At 36.3% G+C, this 17,540-nt stretch overlaps 3 protein-coding genes across 3 annotated transcripts; all 3 read right to left on the bottom strand.

The window, feature by feature from the left end:
* Window positions 1–128: 128 nt before the first annotated feature.
* On the bottom strand, window positions 129–8,447 carry LOC116130180 (LRR repeats and ubiquitin-like domain-containing protein At2g30105). Its single transcript, XM_031415931.1, has 12 exons — window positions 8,297–8,447; window positions 8,124–8,203; window positions 7,808–8,012; window positions 7,621–7,715; window positions 7,121–7,249; window positions 6,480–6,590; window positions 6,270–6,370; window positions 1,274–1,411; window positions 1,071–1,119; window positions 845–910; window positions 450–569; window positions 129–361 (listed from the first exon to the last, which is right to left on the bottom strand). Exons 1-12 carry the CDS (start codon window positions 8,445–8,447, stop codon window positions 251–253), a joined length of 1,356 nt encoding a protein of 451 aa, XP_031271791.1. The 3' UTR covers window positions 129–250.
* An 846-nt stretch (window positions 8,448–9,293) lies between these two features.
* Window positions 9,294–11,924, bottom strand: LOC116130179 (LRR repeats and ubiquitin-like domain-containing protein At2g30105). Its single transcript, XM_031415930.1, has 8 exons — window positions 11,893–11,924; window positions 11,498–11,573; window positions 10,984–11,084; window positions 10,194–10,331; window positions 9,994–10,042; window positions 9,768–9,833; window positions 9,535–9,654; window positions 9,294–9,446 (listed from the first exon to the last, which is right to left on the bottom strand). The coding sequence occupies exons 1-8, from the start codon at window positions 11,922–11,924 to the stop codon at window positions 9,294–9,296; spliced, it is 735 nt and encodes a 244-aa protein (XP_031271790.1).
* A 4,496-nt stretch (window positions 11,925–16,420) lies between these two features.
* On the bottom strand, window positions 16,421–17,125 carry LOC116130178. Its single transcript, XM_031415929.1, has one exon. The coding sequence runs from the start codon at window positions 17,123–17,125 to the stop codon at window positions 16,421–16,423; it is 705 nt and encodes a 234-aa protein (XP_031271789.1).
* Window positions 17,126–17,540: the final 415 nt, after the last annotated feature.

Here is a 17,540-nt window from a genome sequence, read left to right as displayed (position 1 = left end):
TTTCCTTACATTATGCGATGTAGATTATCAAAAGGAGAGTGCCCTGGTAGTAATTCAACAGGTTTCATTACTTCCCAAAGAATTTTCAAGGGAGAAAATCCTGTACAAAGCTGAAATCAGCTATCCTGTTATAACTATTCATGTACCATTAAGGCTGAATCAAATGTTATGTTTTACTATTCTAAATGTAAAAGCCAGATTTTTCATCAGTAACTTGTACAACTGCCATCTCTAACCGAAAACAGATCACTTAATTTTTATCAGCATCTTCATCAGATTCAGCAGAATTAATAACTCCGAAATCATTTCGCTTCCGACGCTTTGCACGACGGCGCTCCTCAAAATCTTCCCATCCGTCACTCTGTTGTAGAAGAATACTTTAGTATCTGTTGCAGTAAATGGGGAGCAAATTGGGCCACTTGATAGTTCTAATAAATAATATACAAAACCTGCCAGAGGGTGTCCATAGTGATTTCTGTATGATGATGATCCAAAATTGAGAGCTGGGTGCACATCATGAAAAACGAATTTGGGAGGCTTTTCATAGCATTGTTACTGATATACAAAGCCTGTATCCAAGATAAAAAATTAGCCACAGTTCTAGATGGCAAATCTCATGCCCCCTCAAGAATATACAGCTAGTGCACAAGAATTGGTGAACCTCTTGATGCAAGAATTTGACTGTCCTCCAATAATAATGTCTTAAGTTCTATTTTAATTTAGTGAAAAAATTTGACCAAGATGAGGCGGGAATTCATTTACAAACTACCTAAAACCCTGATATAGCAATCATATGAAAGAGAGTAGAAAGAAAGAAACGTGTAACTAAGAAGAAAGTAGGGACCTTCAAGTTATGCAAACTGCAAAATTCATCTGGCAACTCAGACAGATGATTTGATGAAAGATCTACCTGCATCACGTGAAGATCGGGTCAAATGAAATATCAAATTCATGTTATATGGATGGAAATTTTCCTTGTAGTTTGCAGCCAACAACCAAGTAATTTACGTCGCATTATACAAATTTTCATCCAATTAAAAAGAAAAAAGGACGAACACAAAGAATTGTACCTCGACAAGAGAAGTACAATTGCCTATACTTGAAGGAATGGAACTAATCCTGAGGAAGATAAACAAGCCAATCAAGAATCACAAAATTATGTGTACAGCATAGACAGAAAGAAGCATGCATAGGGCAGTCTTATTCTTTTTGCGCTCCAATGCCAACAAAAGATTTCCTACAAAAAAATTGCATCAATTTATGTATATATTACCTATTATTGTTGACTTTCAAAATTTCAAGCTCAGTCAGATTTCCTATTTCAATTGGGAGGGCAGTTAAGAGGTTGTTTGCAACATTTAGCTGCTGCAGAGAAGTCAAAAGACCCAGTGTGGAAGGCAGAGTGTTCAAACTGCAGAAAAGATGTCATTCATCATATTATGCATACATACACAGTGAAGCTACGGTTCCAGGCGTATAACACCTTAGGGATAAAGAAAGTATCCCACATTTCACACCTCAGGTGACTTTCAAGAACAATGATTAAAGAAACTTATGAATTAGTATGCACTTATACGAAATTTAACAAAAAAAAGAGAGAATCATGATTTAGTAAAACAAGCAGTAACACTGGGGAATACATAAACAACTAACCAGTTTCGGCTTAAAAATAGAACTTGTAGAAGCTTCAGACTTGTGAGTCGTTGCCAGCTAAGGATTCATCCGTAAAGCATTTCCATTAAGATACAATTTCTACCAAAGAATTGAGATTGAAGGATTACATTCATGATCTTTAAGAGGGAGGTCATTCAAATAGCTGAAGTAAAAACACAAAGTTCGGAACAAAAGGTTCTTATACCCTCAATCCAGTAAGACAATCAATCCGGTCAGGTACATGCTGAATGGAATTGTGGCTGACACAAGGATTCTTATAAAAGGGCACAAGGCCAAACTTCATCAGGAAGTCCTATCAAGAGATACAATAAAGTTATCAAATATAAAAATCTTTCGTTTTACATGTTTATATCTGATAATAATGAAGTTCTACACCTCTCAGTCAATTGTTTTCTTCTACATATAGGCAACACAGAAATCTTAGCTCCTAAAAAGTATATAAATTGACACTGATTCTACCAACCTCAAACTTCTCATTAATAATCTATGTTCTCCATTTAAAGAAAACTAACCTGCAGCAAATTACTTCTGTTAATGGTTCACATCAAAGGGGAAAGCAACACTCACATTACAGCGAAAAGCAGCTCCTCTAGTTTTTCAAATATCTGCAGGCAGGTCTTACAAAATTCCATTCATGGTGAACATCTATGACATTCGAAGATTGATAATTTGTATCATCAGACATCAGACAAACCGCTAGCTAAGTATCAAGTTTTTTTGATACAATAAACTTAGGTAAATTTTGTTGAAATCATTTGGAAGAGAATTACTTTTGTACCTTCAAGTTGCATTCGGCCAATGCTACAATATTGGTAGCCTTCCACCGTTCAGGACGGCCTTTTCAACTTTGATATTCTTCTTCGTTGAAGCAAATCGACTTGGAGCCCCTCCTATCGTTGAAGCAAATCGGCTTGGATTCCCTCCAATCGTTGAAGCAAATCGGCTGGGAGCCCCTCCAATCGTTGAAGCAATTGGGCTTGGAGCCCCTCCAATCGTTGAAGCAAATCGGCTGAGCCCACCAATCGTTGAAGCAATTTGGCTTGGAGTCCCTCCAATCGTTGAAGCAAATCGGCTTGGAGCCCCCAATAGTTGAAGCAAATCGGCTTGGAGCCCCTCCTCTTGTTGAAGCAAATCGGCTGGAGCCCTTCCTCTCATTGAAGCAATTCGGCTTGGAGCTCCTATTGTGGACATCCTGTTCATATAAAACTCTCAGTCAAATACTAAAGACATTTAAATCCTATAACCACAAGTTTTTCCACATAAAAAACCTTTCTTTTCAAGAGTACATGTTGATGTATGTCCATATTGTTAACAAAAAGAAATTTTATCAACGTTTCTAACAGTTACAACTTTAATCACTTCTCAAAAATGAAGAACCTTTGATTAAAAATTAGCTAATCTCGTCACAGGAAAAAAAAAGAAATAAAGAATCTTAAACAATGTAAACAAGAAAGAAGTGAAAATTGTCCCTTTTTAAGTCTATTTCATGCATTAATAACAGAGTTTTAATTTACAAAATAAAATGAAAAATTTACCCATCGGAAAAAACCTTAGTGCCCACACAGATGATCTTGGCTCCATTGTTGACCCCAGATTCTCTCAAAGACTTATCGTTCTCCAAAAGTCGGCCTTTCAACACAAAAACAAGACAAAAAGGTGATCACCAAGAAGTCAAGATTCAATTTTGAAAAATGGGTTCTGATATTTAAACCAAATGGAACCTTAAAGATGAGTTTCTGGCCAGGAGGGAAATACTAGTGAGAGGTAGAAGAATGGTCTTCAAGCGTTGAACTGTTGAATCATGCGATATAGTTATGGTATCGTGTGTAGTGAACTTCACTGTGATTAATGTCGCTTTTCCATCTTGCTCTCTGTTTCGTCGTGAAAAGCTTTTCGATTGCTTCTGTTGCAAAAACCTCTTCTTGTTGTGTGTATTAGAAAGCCATTCAGGCGCTTAACAATTAGTAGTTTTCAATAGTTTTTTATTTTTATTTCTTTTTGCCGTCGGCCAACTGATGAATCAGCTTCTTTTCTCGTTGCGGATGTTCGCCTGTGAAGGAACTGAAGTTCTATAAGGAAGCCTTCTATCTCTGGATTGGGTCCTGGACAGTGGGACTGGAGGTTTCTTTTGAAAGCGGGTTTACCCATCTAGAGTTGAACATTCCCTTCATTGCCCTTACCCAATTCATTGTCGGTTTGTGGTCCGTCCACTGCAAATTGAGTAAAGCTCTCAAGCGGTAAGCGAACTTAGCTAGTTAGCTGTCTTCATTGGTGGGTGTTCACTGAGACTCTGAGAGTGACTATAGTTTTACGCAAAATTTGGCTGTGCCAATAGCAATAAATTAATGGGTTATTTTCTTTAGACTGAGAATCTGGTTCTTTCGTTCCTTTCCAGAATATGTATTTTGGAGATAATAATCCGTCCTGTTACAGTTTGCTGAAATAACGGAAGTCAGAAGCAAATTTATCCAGAAATTTTAAGATTTTAACCCAATCCTACTTCCTATGTGAGGTAGTTGATCAAAAGGAGAGTACCCTGGTAGTAATCAACCGGTTTCATTACTTCCAACAATGTCGAGGGGAGAAAATCTATACAAAGCTAAAATCAGCATCCTGTTATAACTATTCACATATCATCAAGGTTGAATCAAATGTATGTTCTTTGTTCTAAATGTAAAAGCCATTTTTTCATCAGTAACTTGCACAACTGCCATCTGTAACGGAAAACAGATCACTCAATATTTATCAGCATCTTCATTAGATCAGCAGAATTAAAAACATCGAAATCTTTTTCCTTCTGACGCTCTGCACGACGGCGCTCCTCAAAATCTTCCCATCCTTCAGACTGTTGCAGATGAATACTTTAGTGTCTGGCAGTAAATGGGGAATAAATTGGACCACTTGATAATTCTAATAAATAATATACAAAAACTGCAATAGGGTATGTAATTGATTTCTGTATCATAAAGATACAAAGTTGATAGCTGGGCACACATCCTGAGTAATGAATTGGGAGGCTTTTATAGTATGTTACTGATATCAAAGCCTGTAAATAATAGAAACATTAATAAATCCAAGCTCAATAATTGCCACAGTTCTTGATGGCCAATTCATGCCCTCTCAAGAATATACAGCTAGTGCACAAGAATTGGTAAACCTTGATGCAAGAGTTTGACTGTCCTCCATAATAATGTCTTAAGTTCTATTTTAATTTGCGAAAAGGGGGGGGGGGGGGGTGGGGGGGGGGTGGGGGGTACAAACTACCTAGAACCTTGATATAGCAATGGATGAAAGAGAGTAGAAAGAAAGAAATATATAACTAAGAAGAAAGTAGGGACCTTCAAGTTATGCAAACTGCAGAATTCATCTGGCAACTCAGACAGATAATTTGATAAAAGATCTACCTGTACCACGTGAAGATCAAGTCAAATGAAATATCAAATTCGCGTCATATGGATGGAAATTATCCTTGTAGTTTGCAGCCAACAGCTAAGTAATTTACGCCGCATTAGACAGATCATTTTCATTCAATTGAAAAGAAAAAGACAAACACCAAGAATTTTACCTCGATAAGAGAAGTACAGTTGCCTATACTTGAAGGAATAGAACTAATCCTGAGGAAGAGAAACAAGCCAATGAAGAATCAAAAAATTATGTCTAGAATATGAAGAAGCATGCATAGGGGCAGTCTTATTCTGTTTGCGCTCTAATGCTGACAAAAGTTTTCCTACAAAATAATTGCATCAATTTATCTATATATTACCTATTATTTTTGACTTTCAAAACTTCAAGCTCAGTCAGATTTCCTATTTCAATTGGGAGGGCAGTTAAGAGGTTGTTTGCAACATCTAGGTACTGCAGAGAGGTCAAAAGACCCAGCGTTGAAGGCAAAGTTTCCACACTGCAGAAAAGATGTAGTTCATGATAGTTAAAAAATATGCAACAGCCATATTATGCACATATACACAGTGAAGCTGAGGTTCCAGGCTTATATAACACTTTAGGGATAAAGAAAGTATCCCACATTTCACACCTCAGTTGACTGTCAAGAACAATGATTAAAGAACTATACAGAATTAGTAAAATAACGAAGAGAGAATCATGTTTTTGTGAAGTCTTAACAATTATATACGTGTATGATAAGTTCATTATAGAATTTGAATTAGCTCAAATGGAACAGAGGCTGATAATATTTTTCATATTTGAGGAGGTGCAGAGACTAGACATTAGGTCCCAAGTTTGATTATTAAATTTTCCCCTCCCCATGTAGTTCATCCTTTTCCTTTCTTCTTTTTTATTTTGTTACTTCAGGTAAACAGTAGAAAAACAAACCACAACTCCATAAAAGCTTCTTGTCATACTGGAGCAGTAGAGGGATAACCAAACCACGTTTACAAACCCCTTTTTCTAGTTTTGCTTTAAAGATGAGCGCTTTACTATGAATGTCTGTTTCTTTTTTTTTTCCTTATAAGAAACTAATTGAAAGGTAAACAAGCAGTAGACAGCTCAAAAGAATAAATATGTGTTTTGCATAGGAAAGCAGAAACCAAAATTCTACTACACATATTATACATAAGTGAACATAAACAACTAACCAGTTCCAGCTTAAAGATAGAACTTGTAGACGCTTTAGACTTGTGATTCCTTGCCAGCTAATGGATTCATCCGGCAAACCATTTCCATTAAGATACAATTTCTACCAAAGGATTGAGATTGAAGGATTTACATTCATGATCTTTTAGAGGGAGGTCATTCAAATAGCTGAAATAAAAACACCAAAGTTTGGAATAGAATGGTTTTTATACCCTCAATCTAGTAAGACAATCAATCCGGTCAGGTACATGTTGAATGGGATTGTGGCTGATATCAAGGACTCTTATAAAAGGTGCACAAGGCCAAACTTCATCAGGAATGTCCTATTAAGATACAATAGAGTTATCAAACATATACCTTGTGAATACATCTAAAAGAAGAAACTTGAAAAACTCTTTGCTTTTTTATGTTTATTTCTGATAATAATGAAGTTCTACACCTCTCATTTCAATTTGTTTTCTTCTACATATTAGTCAAAACAGAAATCTTAGCTCCTCAAAAGTACATAAACTGACACTGATTCAACCAACCTCATTAATAATCTATATTCTCCATTTAAAGAAAACTAAATCTGCAGCAAATTACTTTTGTTAATGGTATTAATATCAAAGGGGAAAGCAAAACTCACATTACAGTGAAAAGCAGCTTCTCTAGTTTTTCAAATAACATTCAATCGGTGAACATCTATGACATTCGAAGACCTGACTAATTTGTATCAGCAGACAATTGGATTCCATTACGCAGGACAATCAGACAAACCGTTAAGCAAAGTATCAAGTTTTTTTGATACAATATCTCAATCAACTTAGATAAATTTTGTTGAAATTACTTGGAAGAGATATTAGTTTTGTACCTTCAAGTTGCATTCGGCCAATGCTACAATATTGGTAGCCTTCCACCGTTCGGTACGGCTCTTTTCAGCTTCGATTTCCTTCTTCGTTGAAGCAATTCGGCTTGAAGCCCCTCCTGTCATTGGACCATCCTGTTCATATAAACTCCTCAGTCAAATAATATAAAGACATTTGAATCCTATAACCACCATGTTTTTCCACATAAAAAACCTTTCATTTCAAGAGTACATGTATCTCCATATTGTTTAACAGAAAGAAAATTTATCAACGCTTCTAACAGTTACATCATGTACAATCTTTAATCACCTTCTACAAAAATGAAGAACCTTTGACTAAAAATTAACTAAATCTCGTCACAGAAAAAAAAAAAAAAAAACAGAAAATAAAGAATCTTAAACAATGTAAACATGAAAGAAGCTGAAATTGCTCATACTTCTCCTAAATCTTCATACATTAACAACTTTTCAGTTTAAATTAAAAAAATAAAAATGAAAAAATTTACCCCGGGGTAAAAACCCTTAGTGCCCACAAGCATGATCGTGGCTCCATTGTTGATCCCAGATTGTCTCAAAGACTCGTCGTCCTCCAAAAGTCGGCCTTTCAACACAAAAACAATACAAAAAGGTGATCACCAAGAAGTCAAGATTCAATTTTAAAACATGGGTTCTGATAGTTCAACCAAATGGAACCTTTAAAGATGAGTTTCTGGCCATGAGGGGAGATACTAATGAGAGGTAGAAGAGTGGTTTTCAAGCGTTGAACTGTTGAGTCATGCGATATAGTTATTGGTATCGATTGTGTAGTGAACTTCACTGTGATGTTAATGTTGCTTTCTTCCATCCTGCTCGCTGTTTCGTCCGCGAAAAGCTTTTCGATTGCTTCTGTTGCAGACACCTATTCTTGTTGTGTGTATTAGTAGTTTTCAAGAGTCTATACTTCTTTTAAATCTTTCATACATAAATAACATTTTAGTTTAAATTGACAAAATAAAAATGAAAATTTTACCTGAGTGCCCACAAGCATGATCTTGGCTCCATTGTTGATCTCAGATTCTCTCAAAGACTTCTCGTTCTCCAAAATTCGGCCTTTCAAGACAAAAAACATTACAAAAAGGTGATCACCAAGAATTCAAGATTCAATTTTGAAACATGGGTTTTGATATTTCAGCGAAATGGAACCTTTAAAGATGAGTTTCTGGTCAACAGGGAGGACACTAGTGAGAGGTAGAAGAATGGTCTTCAACTGTTGAACTGTTGAGTCATGCGATGTAGTTATTGGTATCGATTCTGTAATGAACTTCACTGTGATGTTAATGTTGTTTTCTTCCATCTTGCTCTCTGTTTCGTCTGTGAAAAGCTTTTCGATTGCTTCTGTTGCAAAAATCTCTTCTTCTTGTGTGTATTAGCAATTCAGGCGCTAAACATTTTAGTAGATTTCAATAGTTTTTTTTTTTTTTTGCCCGTGAGTGTTCACTGAGACTCAGAGAGTAACAATAGTTTTACGCAAAAGATTTATGGGTTATTTTCGTTAGGCTGAGATATCTTTGTTTCTTTCGTTCCTTCCATGAATATGTATTTTGGAAATAATATATCCTGTTCTGTTACAGAGTTCTGAAATAATGGACGTCAGAAGCAAATTTATCCAGAAATTTTAAGATTGTAACCCATATCCTACTGTTGAAGCTGGTGATATTTTGCTGAAAATGTGTGAATATATTGCTTGTTGAAGATGCAGGTTTTTGGCGCCAAGTTTGAATGTTGCTGGGCAGATGATGGTGAAGGAGCTGATATTTTGAAGTCCTTTATGTGATAGCTTTAGGTGATAGCAGCCGGTGATTAAGGCTTTCCTTTTAATGTTTGTACCAGCATTAGTTAAGTATGTATGGTTAGAAATGTTTTTGTAAAAATATCCTGCAGAGTAGTTGTAACACTTTTACATGAATGAAATGCTTAGTAATAACCTTCTCTCAACTCTCTCTTTTCCCACCCACCCAATGTGATGTAGTTGATCAAAAGTAGAGTACCCTGGTAGTAATTCAACAGGTTTCATTACTTCCAACAGAATGTTTGAGGGAGAAAATCCTATACAAAGCTAAAATCAGTCATCCTGTTATAACTATTTACATATCATCAAGGTCGAATCAAATGTTATGTTCTTTTGTTCTAAATGTCATCTCTAACTGGCACTAGTGCCATCTGTATCCGAAAACAGATCACTCAATATAACATCAGCCAATTCAACAAATTCAGCTGACTTAAAAACTTCGAAAGCTCTTTGCTCCTGACGCTCTGCGCGACGACGCTCCTCAAAATCTTCCCATCCTTCAAACTGTTGCAGAAGAATACTTTAGTGTCTGTTGCAGTAATTGGGGAATAAATTGGGTCACTTTATAATTCTAATAAATAATATACAAAACCTGCAATAGGGTATCCATAGTGATTTCTGTATCATGAACATCCAAAGTTGATAGCCGGGAGCACATCCTGAATAATGAATTTGGGAGGCTTTTTATAGCATTGTTTCTGATGTGCAAAGCCTGTACAGTAATAGAAACATTGAATAAATCCAAACTACCTAGACCCTTGATATAGTAATCAGATGAAAGGGAGTAGAAAGAAAGGAATATATAACTAAGAAGAAAATAGGGACCTTTAGGTTATGAAAACTGCAAAATTCATCTGGCAACTCAGACAGAAGATTTGATGAAAGATCCACCTGCACCACGTGAAGATCGGGTCAAATGAAATATTAAATTCATGTTATATGGATGGAAATTATCCTTCTGGTTTGCAGCCAATAGCCAAGAAATTTATGCTGCATTAGATAAATTTTCATTCAGTTGAAAAGAAAAAAAGACGAAGACAAAGAATTGTACCTCGACAAGAGAAGTACAGTTGCCTATACTTGAAGGAATGGAACTAATCCTGAGGAAGATAATCAAGCCAATCAAGAGTCACAAAATTATGTATAGCATAGACAGGAAGAAGCATGTATAGGGCAGTTTTATTCTTTTTGCGCTCTAATGCTGATAAAAGATTTCCTACAAAAAAATCGCATCAGTTTATCTAATATTACCTATTATTTTTGACATTCAAATCTTCAAGCTCAGTCAGATTTCCTATTTCAATTGGGAGGGCAGTTAAGAGGTTGTCTGCAACATCTAGCCGCTGCAGAGAAGTCAAAAGACCCAGCGTCGAAGGTAAAGTGTTCAAACTGCAGGAAAGATTTAATTCATGATAGTTAGAAAATATGCAACAGCCATATTATGCACACATACACAGTGAAGCTACGGTTCCAGGCGTACAACACCTTAGGGATAAAGAAAGTATCCCACATTTCACACCATCAGGTGACTTCAAGAACAAGATTAAAGAACTCTCTAGAATTAGTATGCTTATATGAAATTTAGTAAAATAACAAAGACAGAATCATGATTTTGTAAAGTGTTAACAATTATACATGCAAGATAAGTTCATTATAGTAAACTAATTGATATATCAAAATTTGGGAACAGAGGCTGATAACATTTTGCATATTTGAGGAGTTGCAGAGACTAACATTAGTCCCAAGTTTGATTAACAGTAGAGGGATAACCCACAACTCCATAAAAGCTCCTTGTCACACTGGAGCAGTAGAGGGTAACCAAAACACTTTACAAACAACTTTTTCTCTTTTGCTTTAAAGAAGAGCGCTTTACTAATTGTCGTTTTTTTTTTCTTGTAAATAACAATTGATATATTCAAATAAAAGCTTTCAATGAAAGGTAAACAAGCAGTAGATATTCAGAGAATATATGTGTTTTGCAAAGGAAAGCAGAAGACAAAAAATCTACAACAATATTATACATAATGAACATAAAAACTACCAGTTTTGGCTTAAATGTAGAACTTGTAGAAGCTTCAGACTTGTGATTCCTCGCCAGCTAATGGATTCATCTGACAAATCATTTTCCTTAAGACACAATTTCTACCAAAGAATTGAGATTGAAGATTTACTTTCATGATCTTTTAGGGAGGTCATTCAAATGGCTGAAGTTAAAAAAAAAAAAAAAAAAAAAAAAAAAAAAAACAAAGTTTGGAATAGATGGATTTTATACCCTCAATTCAGTAAAACAATCAATCCGGTGAGGTACATTTTGAATGGAATTGTGCTGATATCAAGATTCTTATAGAAGGTGCACAAGGCCAAACTAGGCGAGGAATTTCCTATCAAGATACAATAAAAGTATCAACATATACGAGAAGAAACTTTAAAAACTTTTTGCTTTTTTATGTTTATTTTTGATACAATATCTCAATCACAATAAGATATTTAGGATCCACAATCAACTTAGGTAAAAATTTATTTGAAATAACTTGGAAGAGATATTACTTTTATACCTTCAATTTGCCTTCGGCCAATCTATATACTTGGTACCTTCCACAATCTAATAAGGCCCTTATCAGCTCTGAAATCCTGCAACCACCATGTTTTTCCACATAAGAAAACATTTCTTTTCAAGAGTACATGTATCTACATATTGTTTAGCAAAGGAAATTTATCAGAGCTTCTACTGTTACATCATGTACAATCTTAATCACCTTCCACAAAAATGAAAAACCTTTGACTAAAATTTAACTGATCTCGTCACAAAAAAAAAAAAAAAAAAAGAATCTTGAGCAATGTAACAAGAAAGGAGCTGAAATCGCTCCCTTTTTTAAGTCTATACTTCTTTAAATCTTTCATATTAATAACATTTTAGTTTAAATTGACAAATAAAAAATGAAAAATTTACCTTCGTGCCCACAAGCATGATCTTGGCTCCATGTTGATCCAGATTCTCTCAAAGACTTCTCGTTATCCAAATTCGGCCTTTCAACACAAAAACAATACAAAGAGGTGATCACCAAGAATTCAAGATTCAATTTTGAAACATGGTTTTTGATATTCAACGAAATGGAACCTTAAAGATGAGTTTTCTGGTCAACAGGGTGGACACTAGTGAGAGGTACAAGAATGCTCTTCAAGCGTTGAACTGTTAGTCATGCGATGCAGTTATTGGTATCGATTTCGTAATGAACTTCACTGTGATGTTAATGTTGCTTTCTTCCATCTTCCTCTCTCGTTTTCCGTGAAAATCTTTTCGATTGCTTCGTTGCAAACCCCGATTCTTGTTGTGTGTATTAGAAAGCCAATTCAGGCGCTAAGCCAATTTAGTAGTTTTCAATAGTGTTTTTTTTTTTTTTTTTGGCCGTGAGTGTTCACTGAGTGAGTAACTATATAGTTTTATACAAAATTTGGCGGTGTTAATTAGCACTAGATTTATGGGTTATTTTCGTTAGGCTGAGATATCTTTGTTTCTTCCGAATATGTACCATTTTGGAAATAATATATCCTGTCCTGTTACAGTTGGCTGAAATAACAGAAATCCGAAGCAAATTTATCCGGAATTTTAATATTTTACCCATATCCGAAGCAAATAACAGTTGTTCAAAAGGAGTGAACCCTGCTAGTAATTCAACAGGTTTCATTACTTCCAACAGAATGTTCTAGGGAGAAAATCTTATACAAATCTAAGATCGGCCATCTGGTTATGATTATTCACATATCAGTTAAATTGAGTCAAATATGGAAAAGCCGGGTTTTCATTAGTAACTTTGTGCAACTGCCATCTGTAACCAAAAACTGATCAATGTTGGTTCTGTTGGTTCTACTGGAGAGTGATGAAGAAGAGAGATTAAGCAAAGGAAATAGACGGCAGCAACATGAAATGAGTGCTCTGTTTTTCATTAATAGAATAAGGATAATATATATACAAAACCAGTCCACTGTTCCAGCTAAAACAACCTAATGCAGTGGATATTTTTACACATTTGAATTTGAAATAAACTTACAACTAAAGCATGTCTTAATCACAACTGAACCCAACTAAACATTTCACAAAAACTTCACAATAATTCATCAAAAACAGTAGCTTCAACCACTGCACCCATAACAACAACTTGAACACTTGGCACCAAAAACAGTTTGAAACTTTAGCTAAATATTTCTGTATTTCCAGCAAATTATCACCATCTTTAGCACCCCTCCTTGATAATCTTGTTGGAAACACCAAGTTTGAGTCTTAAATTCTCAAACTCAGATTTGGATAAAGCTTTGGTAATGATGTCCGCCACCTGGTCTTCATCCCTGCAATGGACCAATTTAATTTCTCCATTACTTTCTACCTCCCTCACAGCATGGAACTTAATTTTGATGTGCTTGGTTCTACTGTGTAAGACATAATTTTTTGCCATTGCCACAGCTGATTGGTTGTCACGGAAGATCACAGTTGGACTCCTCTGTGTTTGCCTCAAATCCTCCAAGATTTTTCTAAGCCATATGGCTTGGTTTACGGCAGTAGCAGCAGAAATGTATTCTGCTTCTACTGTGGACTGAGCTATGGTGTCCTGTATTTGGGATAGCCAACATATAGCACCTGAATTAAAAAAGAAAGCATAGCCGGAAGTACTTCTCATATCATCAAGGCACCCATCCTAATCACTGTCAGAGTATCCAACAAGCTGAAAATTTCCAGTCTTCTTAAACCATGTACCAAGTTCAGAACTTCCCTTAATGTACATCAACACTCTCTTCGCTGCCTTGAGATGAACTTCACTCGGGTTGCTCATAAACCTGGAGAGGAGACTTGTTTCAATCATTAAGTCAGGCCTGGTGGCTGTCAAATACAATAGACACCCAATCAAACTTCTATAAATTCCTTCATCAATCTTCACAGCCCCATCATCTTTGCTCAACTTCAAATTTACAACCAGTGGAGTGTCCACTAGTCTGCACCTGTCCATGTTGAACTTGTTTAGGACTTCATTAGCATATTTTCTTTGGCTAACAAATATCCCATGTTGAGTTTGACTAATCTCAATTCCAAGGAAATAAGACATTTCTCCTAGATAAGTCATTTCAAACTCATTATGCACTGCCTTCTTAAATTCTTCCAGCTGAATTGGATTGCTTCCCGTGATGAGCAAATCATCTACATATAGTGATACAATAATGAACTCCCCTTCCAGCTCTCTCACATACAATGTGTGTTCATTTGGGCTCCTCATATATCCCAAACTAATAAAGTAATCATTGATTCTACTATACCAGGCTCTAGGGGCACGTTTTAGGCCATATAATGCCTTCCTCAGCAGATAAACTTTGTTCTCTTGGCCTTCAACTTCATATCCCTCAGACTGCTCCACATAAATTTCTTCATTAGCCAACCATTCAAGAATGCAGACTTGACATCTTGCTAATAAATCCTCCCTTCAAATTGGGCTGCTAAAGCAAGGAGAAGCCTGATTGTATCATGCCTGGCCACGGGTGCAAATGTATCTGAGAAGTCTATTCCAAATTGCTGAGCAAATCCCTTGACAACCAACCTTGCTTTATGTCTATAAGTTGATCCATCTGGATTTAATTTTCTCTTATAAATCCATTTAACTTGGATCACTTTTCTGTTTGCTGGTCTGTCTACCAATTCCCAGGTGCCATTCTTATCAATCATGCTTAACTCCTCCTTCATTGCATTCCTCCAAGTATCTGACTTAGCAGCTTCATTGTAATTTGCAGGTTCAAGTAAAGCTGCATTACACCTTTCATAAACCTCTACTAGAGGTCTGGTACCTCTAACTGGAATATCTTCATTTTCATATGTCCCTTGTTGTTCATCATTTCGGTTCACTGCTGGATCTGTCAACTGCCCTATTGAGTCTTCTTCAATTTTCTTTTCCTCCCAGTTCCATACACCATTTTCATCTACTTTCACATCTCTAGTGATGTGAATTTTCTTAGTTTCTGGAGCATAAAATCTGTAAGCCTTGGATTGATCACTATAGCCAATGAAGATTCCTATCATGGCTTTGTCATCCAACTTACTTCTCTTAACTGCTGGGATAAGAGCATATATAGCATATACTTCCAAAAATTCTTAGATTTTCCACAGTAGGCTTCACCCCATACCAAGCCTCATATGGAGTTTGATTAACTAATGCCTTAGTGGGAAGTCTATTAAGTAAATAGACACCGGTGTTCACTGCCTCTGCCCAAAAAGACTTGGGCAATTTCTTCTCAACAACCATGCACCTAGCCATCTCCATAACAATCCTATTTTTTCTCTCACTGACTCCATTTTGTTGTGGAGTATAGGGACTACTAAATTGATGTTTAATTCCAACCTGCTTACAAATTGATTCAAACTCATTTGAAGTGTACTTACACCCATTATCACTTTTCACTGTTTTGATACTAAGTCCAGTTTGGTTTTCAACTTGCAGCTTAAATTCCCAAACACAATTGCAACTTCATTATTTTGTTTTAGAAAATAGACCCAGCACATCCTGTACCAATCATCAATGAACAAGACAAAGTACTTGCTCCCGTTCAATGAAGGTGTCTTCATAGGTCCACACACATCTGTGTAGATAAATTGGAGTTTCTTAGCAGCTCTCCAAGATTGGTTTATGGGAAAGGGTTGTCTACTCAATTTGCCAAGTTGACAAGTAGCACACACAACCTTAGCTTCTTCAATTTCTAGCAGATTATGGACAAGATTTTGGTCTGAATTTCTCTAAGACCATGGTAGTTGAAATGGTCAAATCTCTTGTGTCATAACTCAGACTCATTTACTTTAGCAGTATGGGCTTTAGGTTCTGATTTTTTCAGCCTAATAGGGAAGCTTTTTCCCATCATTTTAACCTTCATTAGTTCACTACCTTCATTATCAGAATTGTGCAGGATTGTCCTGGAAATTTAGGACATAATTCTTTTCTAGCATTTGTCCTACACTAAGTAAATTATGACTTATTTCTGGCACATACAAGACATTAGAAATCAGTTTAGTACTTAACCTTGTCTGCACAACAACATCTCCTTTCCTTTTGACATCCACAAAGTCTCAATTTCCAACTTTAACTCTGAAGTGATATGCCCTGTCCAGGTTGACAAAATCTTGTAAGTTTCCTGTCATGTGGTTGGTGCAGCCACTGTCTCTAGAAAGCATCCTTGCAAACCTGAGCTGCACAGCAAGATGCCACAAATAGTTGCTCAGATTCTGAATTTGGCTATTGAACTTCAACAATCTAAGCTTGCTGTGGTGGCTGGTTTGGCTTGTTTTTGCAAAATTTTTCAATGTGGCCAAATTGCTTACATGCTCTACATTGAAGGTTTGGTCTGAACCAGCACCTCTTCTCAAAGTGGCCCTTCTTCTTGTAGTGAGAACACAGTGGAAACTCCTTCATTCCACCTGATTTGTTCCACTGATTACTTGTTTTCTCCTTCTATTTCTTATCTCCAGCAAACCTTTTGTTTCCTCCCTGAACAACTTTGCCTTTAAAGCCTGCCACCATTGCACCCTCACTTGAATCCTCTTGTCTCAGCAGCCTCCTTTGCTCTTGAGCTTGCAGATCATGCACCAAATCAGTGAGTGTGATCTGTGATAGATCTTTAGAGTCCTCAAGTGATGAAATCTTGGACTCAAACCTCTTAGGTAGGCTCACCAATACTTTCTCCACAATTCTTTTGTCTGTCATTTCCTCACCCAACAATATGATTTTATTCACCACATTCATCAACCTATCCACATACTCTTTTGTTGATTTTGATTCCTGCATCTTCAGCATCTCAAACTCTCTCCTTAAGTTCAATACATCCATATTTCTAGTCGTATCACTACCACTAAACTCCTCATTGAGCTTGTCCCATGCTTCCTTGGCTGTTTCATATGCCATGATTCTTGTAAAAACAAGTTCAGTTACAGCTGTATGAATATGAGACAAAGCTCTAGGAGCTTTAGTAGCTTCCTCCTCATGAAGCCTGATTTGATTCAACGCGGGATTTGGTCCTAATGCAGGTGGTTGCTTGTTCTCTTTAACATACTGCCACAGAACTTTTCCCCTTAGGAAGGTCTTCAGTTTGACAGTCCACATGTGGTATTGTTCACCATTGAAGATTGGAGGAGTAAGGGAAGCCGTGTGTTGTGCCATTGGATCAAGTTATTTGAAGTTTGACAAAAGGTTTTACCGTAACAGAGGTTGAGAAGTTGGATAGGAGGAGATGAGTGTATCAGGCCCTTTAAGATCAATTACAGCTCTGATACCAATTGTTGGTTCTGTTGGTTCTACTGGAGAGTGATGAAGAAGAGAGATTAAGCAAAGGAAATAGATGGCAGCAACATGAAATGAGTGCTCTGTTTTTCATTCATAGACTAAGGATAATATATATACAAAACCAGTCCACTCTTCTACCTAAAACAACCTAATGTAGTGGATATTTTTACACATTTGAATTTGAAATAAACTTACAACTAAAGCATGTCTTAATCACAACTGAACCCAACTAAACATGTCACAAAAACTTCACAATAATTCATCAAAAATAGTAGCTTCAACCACTGCACCC

The sequence above is a fragment of the Pistacia vera genome, unplaced genomic scaffold (genome assembly GCF_008641045.1).
Source record: "Pistacia vera cultivar Batoury unplaced genomic scaffold, PisVer_v2 Contig218, whole genome shotgun sequence".
Taxonomy (NCBI): Eukaryota; Viridiplantae; Streptophyta; class Magnoliopsida; order Sapindales; family Anacardiaceae; genus Pistacia; species Pistacia vera.
This window is presented reverse-complemented; position numbering and strand designations above follow the sequence as displayed.

Coding starts and splice junctions, on each gene's coding strand:
- LOC116130180 (XM_031415931.1), bottom strand. CDS start 8,447: ATGGAAGAAAACAACATTAACATCACAGTGAAGTTCATTACAGAATCG. Junction 6,591..7,120: donor TGGCCGAATGCAACTTGAAG/GTACAAAACTAA, acceptor GTATCTTAATAG/GACATTCCTGATGAAGTTTG. Junction 911..1,070: donor ATTGTACTTCTCTTGTCGAG/GTACAATTCTTT, acceptor CACGTGATGCAG/GTAGATCTTTCATCAAATCA.
- LOC116130179 (XM_031415930.1), bottom strand. CDS start 11,924: ATGGAGCCAAGATCATGCTTGTGGGCACGAAG. Junction 11,574..11,892: donor TCATGCTTGTGGGCACGAAG/GTAAATTTTTCA, acceptor TGGTGGTTGCAG/GATTTCAGAGCTGATAAGGG. Junction 11,085..11,497: donor TGGCCGAAGGCAAATTGAAG/GTATAAAAGTAA, acceptor ATTCTTTGGTAG/AAATTGTGTCTTAAGGAAAA.
- LOC116130178 (XM_031415929.1), bottom strand. CDS start 17,125: ATGGCACAACACACGGCTTCCCTTACTCCTCCAATCTTCAATGGTGAA.